The sequence below is a fragment of the Danio rerio genome, chromosome 3 (genome assembly GCF_049306965.1).
Source record: "Danio rerio strain Tuebingen ecotype United States chromosome 3, GRCz12tu, whole genome shotgun sequence".
Taxonomy (NCBI): Eukaryota; Metazoa; Chordata; class Actinopteri; order Cypriniformes; family Danionidae; genus Danio; species Danio rerio.
Window position 1 is genome coordinate 40,069,904 of NC_133178.1, and position 14,969 is coordinate 40,084,872.

General features: G+C 35.6%; 1 protein-coding gene across 8 annotated transcripts in view; it reads right to left on the reverse strand.

Annotated features, from left to right (window-relative positions):
• Positions 1-14,969, reverse strand: part of sdk1a (sidekick cell adhesion molecule 1a) — a 534,279-nt gene that overhangs the window by 113,047 nt on the left and 406,263 nt on the right. For all 8 annotated transcript variants that reach the window (XR_012401153.1, XR_012401152.1, XR_012401155.1 and 5 more), the window contains 5 exons: positions 9,141-9,256; positions 8,858-9,053; positions 5,813-5,911; positions 3,454-3,645; positions 1,173-1,294 (listed from right to left, as the gene is read on the reverse strand). Coding sequence is in view for 4 of the 8 variants with exons in the window: in XM_073944925.1 (XP_073801026.1) it covers positions 1,173-1,294; positions 3,454-3,645; positions 5,813-5,911; positions 8,858-9,053; positions 9,141-9,256 (725 nt within the window). In the remaining 4 variants the exon portion in view is untranslated. The remainder of the gene's footprint in view (positions 1-1,172; positions 1,295-3,453; positions 3,646-5,812; positions 5,912-8,857; positions 9,054-9,140; positions 9,257-14,969) is intronic.

The window sequence follows — 14,969 nt, forward strand, 5'->3', positions numbered from 1 at the left end:
AAATCTTTTAAAAGCCTGAATCAATATTGGAGTTATTTTAGCATGCTCAAGAAAGGACGACACCATGGCTGAAGTATTTCTTTTAGACAGGTAATGTTACGTTTTTAAGCTACTTTAGTAACGTAAAAGCTGATGTAGATTGTGTTGTTATGAATGGGTTATATGCACAGAAGTGTTCCGGTGAAAGGTTGATGTGACTGTTTTCATATTCATAGGGGACATTTTACAGCATCAATAATGAAGATTTTTATTTAGTTTAACAACAAAACATAAGTAAAAAAGCGCTAGTCCACCTAGCCTGCTTTACTGAGAGGAAGTTGGTTTTATATTCACATGGGTTAATCTTTGAACAATGACAACCTACCATGGTACTTTGAATATTTGATCTGAAATAGTATGCAAGTATGGTTTAGTAATAAGTGTAATTTCTGCACCCCGCTAGCCAACCACTAATCATACTGTAGTTGCTGTAGGACAAGCAGAAACAAGCAGGACAAGAAGAGACCAGCGATCCTTGCATGCATGAAATATTGCACATTATAACAAGTTTTGCTTGCTACACCACTCAAAATGTGCTAGATGTAATACAGTTTTCTAACTGGTGAATAACATGAACTAGTGGCTTGTCTGCTGTCATCTTTAAGGTATGCGCTTTGTGTTTCATGAGGCGTGGCTTTGGACAGCAGGGGAGGGACTGTGTTTCAAAGATAGCATGCTAGTGGATAGCATTTTTGCAGATCACCTATTGCACCATTAACATAAACAGTACACGTATTCCTTAATTCTGATTGACAGGCTGGAATGTTGATGCAAGTTCAACATAGAAGTTAATCCAGGAACATGTCCTACTTGGTCAAATCAGTAAGGCGTTTAGTGCACATTGACCAATGAATAAAAATAATAGTGCCACATTTTTTTGCTTCACTTTCCCACATGGGATCCTCCTGATTTATTAATCACCCAAAATAATTGAAATGCACATATCTGGAATAAATAGACAAAGCCTATGCACACACAGTCATAATATGTTCTTTGTTCAGCACTGCAGTGACGTTTCATTGTAACGAGAAGTGTTTATATTTGCTGGTGAAGTCTGTGAAGATGTAGAGCTTCAGGCCAGTGAATGGTAGGCGGATAATGATCGGATGAAGAAGAACTGCAACATGACTCACCTGCCCTTCAACGATCCACTTGGAGATGGCCGTCTTCCCATCATCCCCTGCGCGGAACTTGAGCGTAGCAGATCGTGAACTGATCTTGGAAATAACCAGATTCGAGGGAGGCCCGGGAAGCTCTGCATTGAAGGAGAGAAAACAAATCAAAAGCCTGAACCGTAAATAAAGCAAGAGTTAAAAAGTCACTTCTAAACAACATCCGCACATCCCAACAATCAATAAACACAAAACATCCACAAGCATGCCTTCTAAAGTCAATAACATCCAACATTTCTAAATCATGACCGGAATATTTTTAATAATGCAGTGATTCACCAGGGACCGAGTAGGGAAAAAAAAAAGAGATTTGCGATGCTTTTGAAGTGTAGAGATAAAAAGTCTCATTTGGTGTGAGAAACCTTTGATGAAATTACACTGGAATTAAATCAAATAACAGACGATAGTCTCGCATCTGCCCGAAATCCCCACTGAGACGTGTAGACGTCTGTTTCCCTAATGTCTCACAATATGCAATTTATCAGCAGGCATTATGGTTTTGGCTTGGCGTTCAGCCAGTTCAGCATTTGCCTGCTTTCAGCCAGAGAAAGTCTGCCTTAAAGCCGGGACAGATGAATATTTCTCCTTCCGTGCCACATTTGATTTATAGCAGCGCATGGGCAACAACTTTGCAGTTTCTGAGCAGAAAAGGCCAGCTTAAAAGATCATCATTCATTTCTATATTACTTGTGGATGAAATTCATGCAGAACTAAGGAAGAGTGGCTCACTAAAGAAGACTGGATTGAGTTTCTTTTACATTTGTTTTTGTTTGTTTTAATAGTTCAGCATATTCCCGTTAGAAACTATTAGCTGGATTTATCAGTCCAGTGGGAGCAAGAGCTATAAACAGGTCAGCCGGGTCTTACAACCTTTGACTTTTAACCTTTGACTTTGTGACCATTATAAATCAGTGTAATCTGGTATTTATTACTATTTCACATGCATTTTAAATTGAATCTGTTCTTATTATTTTCTGAGTACATGCCTACTTTAAACCTAGTGCATCTTTATGGACACTCATTTTATTTTTGTGATCATTTTAGGTGTGCTAATGCTAACAGCTTACATTTCGGTGAAAATGTGCATTTTTATTAACATTTGAAGAGTTCAGATGTAAAAACCTCTTAGTGTCATCTGAATTTTTCTCCTAAAATTTTTTTTTTTCTCAGGCTACAATGTATATGTTGAGTGATTTCCCTTTTATGTGAAGTAATATGTTGTTTTCATTGCTTTTAATGTTAAATCATTGAACATAAAAATAGGAGTCTCGGAAAAAGTTTCATTTTAGAAGAAAATTTCAGATTGCACTTAGAGGTTTTTGCATCTGAACTCTTCATCCTAATATCTAAACCTTATTTACTTTCACAAACTTATTTATACTAGGTTCAATTCCGAATAATTTTTCTGGAAAGAGAAAAAATTCACTGAGCAGATTGAAGCAGCTTTCACACTGAACATGGAAAGCACTGTGCTATGAAACCTATTGATTCAATGGCCTGCACTAAGTAAGAGCAAAAGATAAATGAAAGTAAAAGAAAATAAAAATAAAAAGTTCAAAATAGCTCAATATTGTGTTCTTTGCATATTCAGCTTTTGTACTTGAAAATTTATTCATGCAAAAACAGAGCAAATAACAGGAAATTCTATGTAGTTTACTTGTTCTTGTAGCTTGCAATAGCAATCATGTGCTGTCATGGCTACACTAGTAAAAAGACACCTCATCTTCAGTGTGAATACACTTTAATTGTCAATAAAATGTGGTTATTTCATTGCATGTATTTTTTTTATCAGCATAATATGAGTTATCAAGTGACAATAAAAAAACTTCCTCAAATGACAAAAATACTTCAAATTACTTAATAAAATGCAAAGAAATACCAGAGTTTTCATTTTGGTGCATTATTGTAACCTTTGTAAAACAAAAAAGCACATTTAAAGCACAAAATTTTAAAATAAAAATTAATATAAAAATAAATAAACATAGCAAAAAATACCTTTAAAATTTAGCATTTTTACTGTTTACTTGCACTTTTTGTTGGCTAGTAGACAGTCTTAACCTATTTCATAAATTTGACAATCTAATTTAAGATGACAGAGATACAACAAAAATACTTTTCATCTCTGGCTGTATTATTTTATAGTTTGAAATGTAACTGACAGACCACGTCATGTAATTCCCTAATGCATGTAAACTCAAGCCTCAAGGCATGCTATATTTTTAATTCCCTAGGCTTAACAGACCTGGTGGCACTCCAGACGAAATAGTGGATGAAGTCACAGTTCCTACTCCCGCCTCCGTCATTGCGGCCACTTCCAGTGTGTAGGTGGTGAGAGACGTCAGACCCGTGACCTTATAGTCCAATGTGGTGTTGGCCAAATTACGTGCCACTCGCGACTGGTTGTTCCCCTGAACCTCCCATGACACCAGATAACCTGCAAAACAGCATCGCATTCAATGAAACTCCAAAAGTCTTTGGAGTTTTACACACCTTATGGCTCAAAACCCATGAGGATGCACCAATTTGGCTGTCTCGTCTATTCGGATGACAACTGGCCAAAGCGGGAGAAATTTTCCAAGAGGTCTTGAACTTGAAATAAACAATCTCTTTTTAACAAACAAGGTGGGTGAAATAGGGAACTGCTGTAGTGAGTTGTCTAGACCCCGGTCCTGCCCCCTAACCCGCATCTAACTGAGACTAATAGCCAGCAGAGATCCTATGTAATTTGCTGTTTATTGGGAGTATTTTCTCCCAGAGTCAGCACTGTTTCCAATCGCTGAATGTCCTTTTCCATTGAGGCGCTCATAAATCAAGCTTTGCGCTGGGAGAGTCTGCTGGAGAACAGGCACAGGCAGCATTCAAAGAGCAACAATGCTGTGTACATTGATATAGACAGGAGCTATTTAGGCTAATGTATGTCTGATCTCATTCGTCTCCGTACTCTCAATCCACATCCAGAGCCGTTCCACTGCTCACTTGGCTTTAATCTATGTCCAGTATCAATCTAGCGCTGCCTCGTTAGTAAGCATCTAATTCTTTCTCTGCATTATTGAGACTTCAGTTGGAAAATGTGTTGTCCTGGTTATGTTTCATGGTGAAAATCAAAAGACAAATATTATGAACTATAATGTCTTTTTAGGTTTTTTTTAGACTTTATTAGGAACAAGAATTATAATAATAGTAGTCTTATTTCTTAAAATATTTTCGAAAAAAAAGGAAAAGGAAAGGGGATTTTAAAGATCATATGACATTTTGGGACATATTATACCTTTTTTAACTACAGTTATGGCCCATTCACACGGGGCGTCAGTGTCAACACTTCCCGTTCACTTTAAATGGGTGACGTCAGGCATTGCCAAACTGCATTGTGGATCCGTCAGCATTGCTTAAGAGGCGTTGCTCACTGCAGAAGTTGGGACTTTCTCAACTTTTCAAGTGTCAACGAAAGCGTCAGCCAATCAGATCACTGTATGCAAATACACCAGCTCAGACAGTATCCAATTGCTAAGTAACTGGCTGACGCTGCTATGAAGAACACATCATCCCCAACTTTAGACACGCCCTCTTTCAAGCGTTGATGCTGAAGCCTTGTGTGAATCAGGCACTATGCCATCTCATTAATGTAATTTATTTTCTTATTTTCATTTTGTGGGCTAATTTTCTAATGAATATATTTTAAAACTTGATTTATATTTGTGATGGCTAAGATGAATTTATTTATTACTCTAGTCTTCAATGTTGATTATGTTTTAGAAATCACACAAATATGCTGATTTAGAGCTCGACAAACCTTACACTGAAGCTTGAAATTTTTGTGTGCGTTTTGTTTTCATATTCATACAATGTGACCCCCTTATTTTTAATTAATTCATATAAAATATTGAAATTACTTTCACATTGAAAAAAAAGTCTCTCTGTTTTATTGAATATCTTTTAATATTTGAACAAGTTTTGTGAGATCACACTCATGTTATTGTGTCATGCTAAAATATCTAAAATCTCAGGCCTGTGGCTCTTTTGTTCACGGTTAATGTTAATTAAAAAAAACAAAATTACATTTTATTTTTAATTCCTGGTGACTAGGATACCGCAACATGGATAAAAAGCACTCCTGAAATGCTAAAATGCATAGGTCATGCAGAGAGTAAAACACACACATACACAAACACACCCACACACAAGCATCCTTTACAGCTGTGCAACAGGGAGCGAAAATTGTTTCTGCCAACTGAACGCAAACAACGATGCCATAATTGCCTTTGTGCAAAAACTCAATGAAGTGTTAAATAGAAGTGTATCCATTAATAAAGCTATACGAACACCCAAGAGTTGCCAAATGAAAATGGAGCTCCTTTACAGGCTCACCTGCTCCGTCTAATGCGACGTTCAGCTACATTTAAACAGAGGGGGGCAGATTAGATTTCATTTAACAGCAAAGACAAATCTAATGAACAATTCATCATTCCCAAAACCCAGTTTTAGCAGATGCTACATTAAACTCTCTCAGGTTTACAATGATGCTGAGTTTTAGCTGGATTAGACATATGATATCAGCCTGTTTTTTGAAAGTATCATATCAATCAAAAGGCAAAAACACTCACCAGTAATGATGCCATTTTTATCCACTGGTTCCTCCCAGCTCACTTTCAGAGACGTGTCCAAAATCTCAGTAAAGCTCAAGCGACCGACAGGCCCTGGAACTAAACACAAACACATTTTAGTGATTTAAATTCTTGCTATTGTAGGCTGATTACAGACTAACTCTAATTGTGAACAATATGAAATACATTAATGTGTTATTTAGTCACTTTATAATAAACCACAACAGTAATCCTGGTGATATTAAAATCTGAAACACACATAAACATGTTTTTTTGTGTGTGTGTGTGTCATTCATTCATTCATTCATTCATTTTCTTGTCGGCTTAGTCCCTTTATTAATCTGGGGTCGCCACAGCGGAACGCCAACTTATCCAGCAAGTTTTTACGCAGCGGATGCCCTTCCAGCCACAACCCATCTCTGGGAAATTTGTGTGTGTGTGTTTTTTAATATTTCTTTTTCTTATGTATTTTTTTTTTCCTGGTAACATTTCCCTCTAAAATAACTAATTTCTCACTTGCAGTGTCACAGATGCCTGAAGACATTGATATAATTATATCGGCCTGACCCACGGAGCAGTATTTGTGCTTAAATCTGAGTAGTACTTTAATTAATGTGACTTTTATAAGACATGCTGTAATTTGGTATTTTATCACACCCAAACTACCCCAGCAGTCTTCCAGAGCAAGAGCACTGTGTCATGAAGCTGCTGTAAAGGCCAAAAGCTGAAGGTAAGCTACATATATTCAAATATATCCTGCCAGCTGAGGAGCGCTTTTTTAAATGTGGTTTGGCTTTTTCACTAATTAAAATAAACATTTTGTTCTGAACTATTCTGTAAAACGTAATTATCTCGAAGCCTCCATTAAAATGAGGATTACAAAGGTTCATGCAACATGCTTCATCTCTGGTTTGCAATAACAGCAAATAAATGTGTTTATTTGTGTGGAAAACTCCACAGCATTTTAGAAGTCTATTTTTAATGGTTTTAATGAGTATATACAGTAGTGACCAAAAGTGCAAACTATTTGTTTTCAGTGACCCTGCAAGTTTAATTAAAGCATGAAAATATGAGTAACGTGTTATACTGGGAATAAGAACTTCGTTATAGAACGTAACTGAAAAAAGCTGGAAAAAAGCCAAACTATGGCTTATCATGGAGAGTTATTATTATTTTAATATACAAAAAGTTACACTGAAAGAAAAAGACATTAAAATTAAGTATGCAATGAATACAAAATAGTCAGCTATTAATATTTCAAATTTTATACATACAAGTAAAGAGTGTACTTTAATATCTCAGATAACTTCTGTGAAAAAAGTTAAAAGTAAAAATGTTAATTTATTATTCAGTGTAACAGATATATTGTAAAAAAAATTAAACCACATAGTTATTCTGACATATACATCTTAATATGCGTTCAAGAAATAAAGATTATGCTCATTTTATTGTTAAAATGATTAAACACATACAGTACTATACCCTGAAAAATGAGTGAGAACTAATGATTTGAAGAATATAATAAGATTAAGAGTAAGAATAATAGGAAGACTGTAAGTGCAAAGATTAAAATTGAGAATTAATTAGTATTTTGTGGCTTCACTGTAATCCTTTTATAATCATTTTTAATGTGTCATTGAATGGTTCTTGTTCCAAATGTGACTTTTTAATATTTAGAAGAAAAAACATTTGCATTCATAGAACAAATAAAAACTTAAATAAAACTAAACAAACAGGCAGGATTCATCCATTCATTTATTTTTTTATAAATATTTTTATACATATATTTAGTGAGAGAATTCTAGCCTCTGTTGGGCTGAACAAGTGCACTGAATTCAAGTTGAATGTGTGGTGGATATGTGATGTAATGATCATCACTGAGAGAGAATCTGTATCTGCATTTGTTAGATCTGTTAAATCGTTAATCTGAGGTAATTAGTCTACCTTGACTTCTGTGTAATTCCCTACAAAGTGAGAAGCTGTCTGGTTGGTTCTTGTCACTTGACTCGTAATTTGCTCTCGTCAATCTGGAATGTTTAGATTTTTTCAACTCTGGGCGCCTGGGAAACGTGAACATGACATACTGCATGTGCATCCCTTCCTAATTGCGTGCTGTACAGGCACGTCTCCATTTGAAATATTGAAACTGAGCGTGCAAATTATGTTATATGTGAAAGTCCCCTTTTGTTGACTCACACTATCAGACCAGCGCATTGTAAGGCCCTGTTTACGGTTGAATTTAAATGAAATAAATATAGTTAAAGTCATAATTATTAGCCCCCCTGAGTTTTCAGCCCCCATGTTTATTTTTCCCCTATTTCTGTTTAACGGAGAGCAGATTTTTTTTCAACACATTTATAAACATAATAGTTTTAATAACTGATTTATTTTATCTTTGCCATGATGACTAAATAATATTTGACTAGATATTTTTCAAGACACTTCTATACAGCTTTAGGTGACATTTAAAGGCTTAACTAGGTTAATTAGGTTAACTAGGCAAGATAGGGTAATTGGGCAAGTTATTGTATATCGCTGGTTTGTTCTGTAGACTATCAAAAATATATAGCTAAAAGGGGCGAATAATTTTGACCTTAACATGGTTTTTAAAAAATTAAAAACTGCTTTAATTCTAGCCAAAATAAAACAAATAAGACTTTCTCCAGAAGAAAAAAATTTATCAGGCATACTGTGAAAATGTCCTTGCTCTGTTAAACATCATTTAGGAAATATTTAAAAAAGAAAGGAAATTCAAAGGGGGGCTAATAATTCTGACCTCAACTGTACTTCACTTGGGCCGATCAAAGAAGTCCAGCAGGCTGCATGTGACCCGTCGGCTGTATAATGTCCAGGTCTGATTTTGATGCTTTGATACTCTTTCATCATGAATAGGGGTCATTGTGTTTTTCCACATTTATTCATAGGACAGATAAATGACTAGCGCTAATTGTATGTAAATCCAATCAATCATATTCTGAGCAGCCCTTTTATTAAATAATAAAATTCAGTCAGAGAAAGAAACCCAACCTTATGACTGTAACTTACTGTCCTCGAAAGTCTGCACTAGTTTGGGGGCACTGCGGGGTCCGTTCCCTGGTGTGGTGAAGCACAGCACTGACGTCAAGTACCAGCTGAACTTCCTCAGGCCACTGATGTACCCGAGGTGTCGTGTACCATGGTAATCAGGGGTAATGGTCACCACGATAACCTCCTCTGGAGAGCGTTCAGGCCATGCCATCAGCTGAGAGACATTCATGGACACAAAATACATTATAAGTTCTGTATTTTGATGCTATGGGAATTAGTAGAGGAGGAGAAAGGGGTTTACCTTGTAACCTTGATTAATGCCATTGATGAACTGTTGAGGCGGTGGATTCCAGGAAAATTCAATGGTGGTTGAGTTCACTGCTTTAGCCTCCACACCCTGTGGGGGCGCTGTAGGAACTGCAGGCAAAAACATGCTGTACTTTAGACTCATGTCTAAGCCAAAAATTTGGTCAGATATATAATATATAATTCCTAATAAAGTAAAAGAAACAAATTTTAAAATATCACATCGCTATTATCCATGAAATTATTTTATTAGTAAGTTTAAGGAAAGTTTTTCACCCTTGCTGTTTTTGTAAAGTGGAGCCAGAATCAATTCTCCATTTATTTTTAACCAATATAACCAATACAATTATTTTATTTATAGATTGCAATTTTAAATTATTGGAAATGGACAAAATAACTCAAATTCTTATTTTATTTGGAAAGTAACACATTCACATATTTTATGTAATTGTTAACTCTTTTTCATTGAATTAAAAAAAAAAAGTATGATTTCCCTAACTACAGAGCAATCGCAAAGCTCTTAAGATATCTCAACTGCTGAAAAAAATACTTAATGTACATGATTATGTTTTGTTGTCAATTCTCTAGTATACTGATTTATGTATGACTCTTTACTTCCTTGTTTAATCCAAAAAAGGTAAGTTGGATTCATGTAGTGCAAACATGACAATACTAATTCTGATGCCAATTGCTTTCTGTAAAAAATGTCACAGAACAATATTTTTTATAAATACAGTTGAAGTCAGAATTATTAGCTACAAATGATGTTTAACAGAGCAAAGAAATATTCACAGTATCTCTGATAATATTTTTTGTTCTGGAGAAAGTCTTTCTTTGTTTATTTCGGCTATAATAAAAGCAGTTTTTAATTTTTTAAAAAACATTTTAAGGTCAAAATCATTAGCCCCTTAAGCTATGTTTCCGATCTACAGTCTACAGAACAAACCATTGTTATACAATAACTTGCCTAATTACCCTAACCTGCCTAGTTAACCTAATTAACCTAGTTAAGCCTTTAAATGGCACTTAAAGCTGTATAGAAGTGTCTTGAAAATTATCTAATAAAATATTATTGACTGTCATCATGGCAAAGATAAATTAAATTAGTTGTAAGAAATAAGTTATTAAAACTATTATGTTTAGAAATGTGTTGAAAAAAATCTGCTCTCTGTTAAACAGAAATTAAGGGAAACAGTAAACAGGGTGGGTAATAATCCAGGGGGTAATAATTCTAAACTCAACTGTATATTATTGAAATTGACCCCTTTCATATTTCAAAATAAGGTGTGTAATCTGTTAGTGTGAGTTATCATATACTGTAAGTTGCCGTGTCAGTCAAGTTAAATTAGACTAAGGTTAGGGTTAGGTTAGGTTACTTTATTTATACCCGAAGGTAGATTTGATTTGCAGTCAAGAGTCCTCATCTTACAACAGTGCCACACAAAGCAACTCACACAGTAACAACAACAAATGCGCATTAGGACATAAAACATAAACATAAAGAATAAATAAATAATCACTTTAAGTGTCCACCCCCCTCCCCCAAGTAAATATTTAAAATGATTTAAAATATACAGGTCACTGAAACATCTCTGCTTAAGTCTTATTGAAATGTCTAATGGCTGCTGGTATAAAACTATTTTTGTAACGTTTCGTTTTACAGCTTAATACCAGAAACCTACGACCGGAGGGAAGGAGCTGAAACTCTGAATGTAGGGGATGAGCAGTGTCATTTAAAATTGAATTTGTAATTCTCTTTAGCTGCCTAGTGTACACAGCTTCTAGATTGGCTAGTGACACCCCGGTCAGCTTACTGGACCACTTAACTATTTGATTTAGTGAATTTTTATTCTTGACAGAAAGATTTCCAAACCATGACACCAGAGCAAAGGATAAAACGGATTCAAGAAAGGCGTGATAAAATAGATTCATCATCTGTTTATCGATATGGAAATAATTTAACTTTCTCAAGCAAAATAGTCGCTGGTGCCCCTTTTTACACACTGCTGCACAATTCTCATCAAAGGAAAGTTTAGAGTCAATAATTGTGCCAAGGTATTTATATGATTGCACACTTTCCACAGTCTGATTTTTAATGGAAGTGCTCACCTGTGAGTGAGCAGCCTTCCTAAAATCCACGATCATATCTTTTGTCTTTAAAACGTTTAACTGAAGATATGACTCCTCACACCATCTGACAAAGTCAGTGAGTACTGGACCATGACCTGTTTCATCATCATGGAGTTGACTGACAATGACAGTGTCATCTGCATACTTGATAATCGTTCTATTTTCCCACCTGCTCTGACACATGTTTGTGTAAAGGATGTATAACAAAGGTGAAAGAACACATCCTTGTGGGGACCCGGTTGAAGAGCAAACTTTATCAGATAGACATCCATTCACTAATTAAATTTACATGAGTTCATTTAGTTTGCAAGTTAATTAAACTAGAATGAGGAGAATCATTAACCAAGGGAAAGCAAAATACAAAAAAACAAGACATTTAAAAACACAAGTCCTTGCATAGCAAATATTATACAACCAGACAAAACTCTGTTGCACAACTCATCCTGCACCATTAGTCACAGACCTATGGATAAAGTGTCAATTTGTGCAGTTTATTTTGGAAATGTTGGTAAAACATTTCTTGGACTTAACACTGTGTGTTTACATGGACTATTTTAGTGCAATAATACTGAGATTTTAAATTGATTTCGATCAAACTTAATGCAATACTTATTCATATGATTAAGCTGAATCATAGTAAGCATAACTCTTATAATCATGTTATTGCCAGTTTGGATGTGCTCATAAGGGTGGCAGTACAGTATGCCATCTGTGGAATACTGTATGCTTTCAAAGCAGTTCCCTTGTGTCTCGCTTGGTTTTCATTTAATGTTAACGGTCATCATAGATTTACAGAATAAATACGCATAAATTTGACTGCAGTTGTCAACTGTGACTGGCAAAAACCCTTCTCCGCACATTTGCACACACAGCTTCTACATCCTAAGCTCCTGTGGTCAGGTGCACAAATGGAAAACTCTTGTGGGTTCAAGTTCACACAGCTCTATGAATGATATCTGTGACAATCTGAAACTTCCCCTCCACTCCGAAATGCTGAACTTTGTTAAACACAACTCACTGCCACCTCTGCTTCCATACTGACAAATGGCGAGTTGTCATGAGGTGATGTGAAGACAGAGCACACAAACCCAGCTGAAGAGGCATTGCCATCACATTTTTCCATGGCGCAAAAAAAGCACACCATACAAAAGTGTTTTGCACTATAGGTAACTAAATAATAACAGCGTTCAGTAACCCAACTTTTCTTTCTAAATCAATCTAAATTAATTCTAAGTCAATTTGTTTTGTGAAGTGAGAAATGTAGATAACGATAAGAAAAATAATCACAATTCTTAGTGGAATTTAGGGGAATTTGCTTTGCTTCTTACATGTAAACATATTAGGATTTAGCCCTTACGCTAGTCATTGAACAGAAATTTGTGATATTGTTCAGTATCTCAGCAACATAAACAACAACATCTGTCTGTCCATGTCAAACAATGGCAATACCTACAGTAAGTACTTTTTCTCATTTTAAATATTAGCATATTAAGTTGCTTATGATTGTTGAGATTTAATGAATCAGCATTTTAATGAATCAGAACTGTTTAATGTTACACTTCTCTTGCTCCTGGTCTCAAGAGACTTCAAATAAAGCTCCTGAAAAGAGGGCTGTGAAAATAATCCAGCTTTTTGTCCTGCTCTGACTTTAACAAGAATGAAACCGGTAATGTCTCGGATCCAGTGGCTCATTTGTAATGACTACCTGCATCTCTGACGTAACAGAAAGCTTTCAGCAAACAAGCTTTTCAGCCATAAAGTTGACAGAGAGTGGGACACAGTTGATGACCAGTGTTGGACTGAATGTACACACACTGACCGGTCATTTTTTGAGTCAAACAGCAATCAGGTAAAGTGTCCCCTGCTCACACAAAACAGACACCAATGACCACCTCCTAATCAAGTCTGAGAATACATTTACGCTGAAGTTGAATAAACCCAAATCTAAATAATCTCAGTAGTTTCCGACAAAACATTGAGGTGGAGTTCACCTTAAAGCTGGAGATCACTCTATAAGCCCTTACCATGAACCATAAATTCACTAAAACTACAATGCTTCATCCTGCCACTCACCCTAAACTTTAGGATGGTTTAAAGAGGTAATGAACTACCTAAGCTTTAATTTTGTACTGTTCTCTAAAGCTCCACCTATAATGTATTCAAGATTTTTACATCAAAACACATCACAATTTCTTGTTTTTGATTGCCTCACCAGAAGCTCTGTTTGAATAGGTGTGGCACATTGTAGACTCAGAAGTAAACACCCACTGCTATCATTGGCTAACAATTTTGCAACTCAACAAAGTTAAACATGCAGTAAATTAAGGAAGGAACTATTCTTCTGTGGAGGCGGAGCTTATTCACCCTATTACATCATAGATCTGGACATTACAAAACCTGTCATGTTGGCAGATTGCCTTAAATATAAGCTGTTCTTTTATAGTACTTTCATCTCTTCTATGTCAAAGGATGATTAGAATTTTAGTTTCTCATTTTGTCACCCCTATAACTTCCACTATATCTCCACTATAACTTTAATGGGTGGGGTTTGTTGTATTGCTTTGTAGTTCTATTTCGGTCATTAAAGCACTGTATAAGGTTTTCTTTCATTGCTTCATGAGCTTGATAACATTTTAACAACCAAGCAAATCCCTCACTTTAGTTTCTCATTTATGCATGCAGATTAATTGTTCTAACTTGTCAAAAAATTAAATAAGTTCTGTGCTGTGATAAATTTTGTCATACTGTCCAGATCTAATCTAGATGATTGCTAAAGTGACAATAGTAAAACTTCATTACAACACACACACACACACACACACACACACACACACACACACACACACACACACACACACACACACACACACACACACACACACACACACACACACACACACCTGTAAATCCTGATAAAAAGAGAAATTAAAAACAAACACACCTGTCACACTATTATTGTAGTTCTAAATTTAAAAAATAATGAATTAATTTCAACATTAATTCTCTCTGTACAGTCTGATATCAATCATGGTGAGAAGTAGAAGACTGCCACAATTCAGTTTAAGTTGAGCACAGCATCAGATTTTATTCATTTCATTTGCTTATTCCCTTAGTTAATCTGGGGTCGCCACAACGAAATGAACCCCACGCGGGCAAGACCAGGTGGGCCCCACACGGGCCATCCCAGGTGGGCCCCACGCAGGCCATCCCAGGAGGGCCAATTTTAGTTTCTTATTTCGTCACCCTTATAACCTCCACTATATCTCCACTATAACTTTAATGGGTGGGGTTTGTTGTATTGCTTTGTAGTTCTATTTCGGTCATTAAAGCACAGTATTAGGTTTACTTTCATTGCTTCATGAGCTTGATAACATTTTAACAGCCAAGCACATCCCTCACTTTAGATTCTCATTTATGCATGCAGATTAATTGTTCTAACTTGTCAAAAACTTAAATAAGTTCTGTGCTGTAATATATTTTGTCATAATGTCCAGATCTAATCTAGAAGATTGCTAAAGTGGCAATAGTAAAACTTCATTACAGCACACACACCTGTAAATCCCGATAAAAAGGGAAATTAAAAACTAACACACCTGTCACACTATTATTCTAGTTTTAAATTTAAAAAATAAATAATTAGTTGCAATATTAATTCTCTCTGTACAGTCTGACCAGCCCAGCCCAGGTGGGCCCC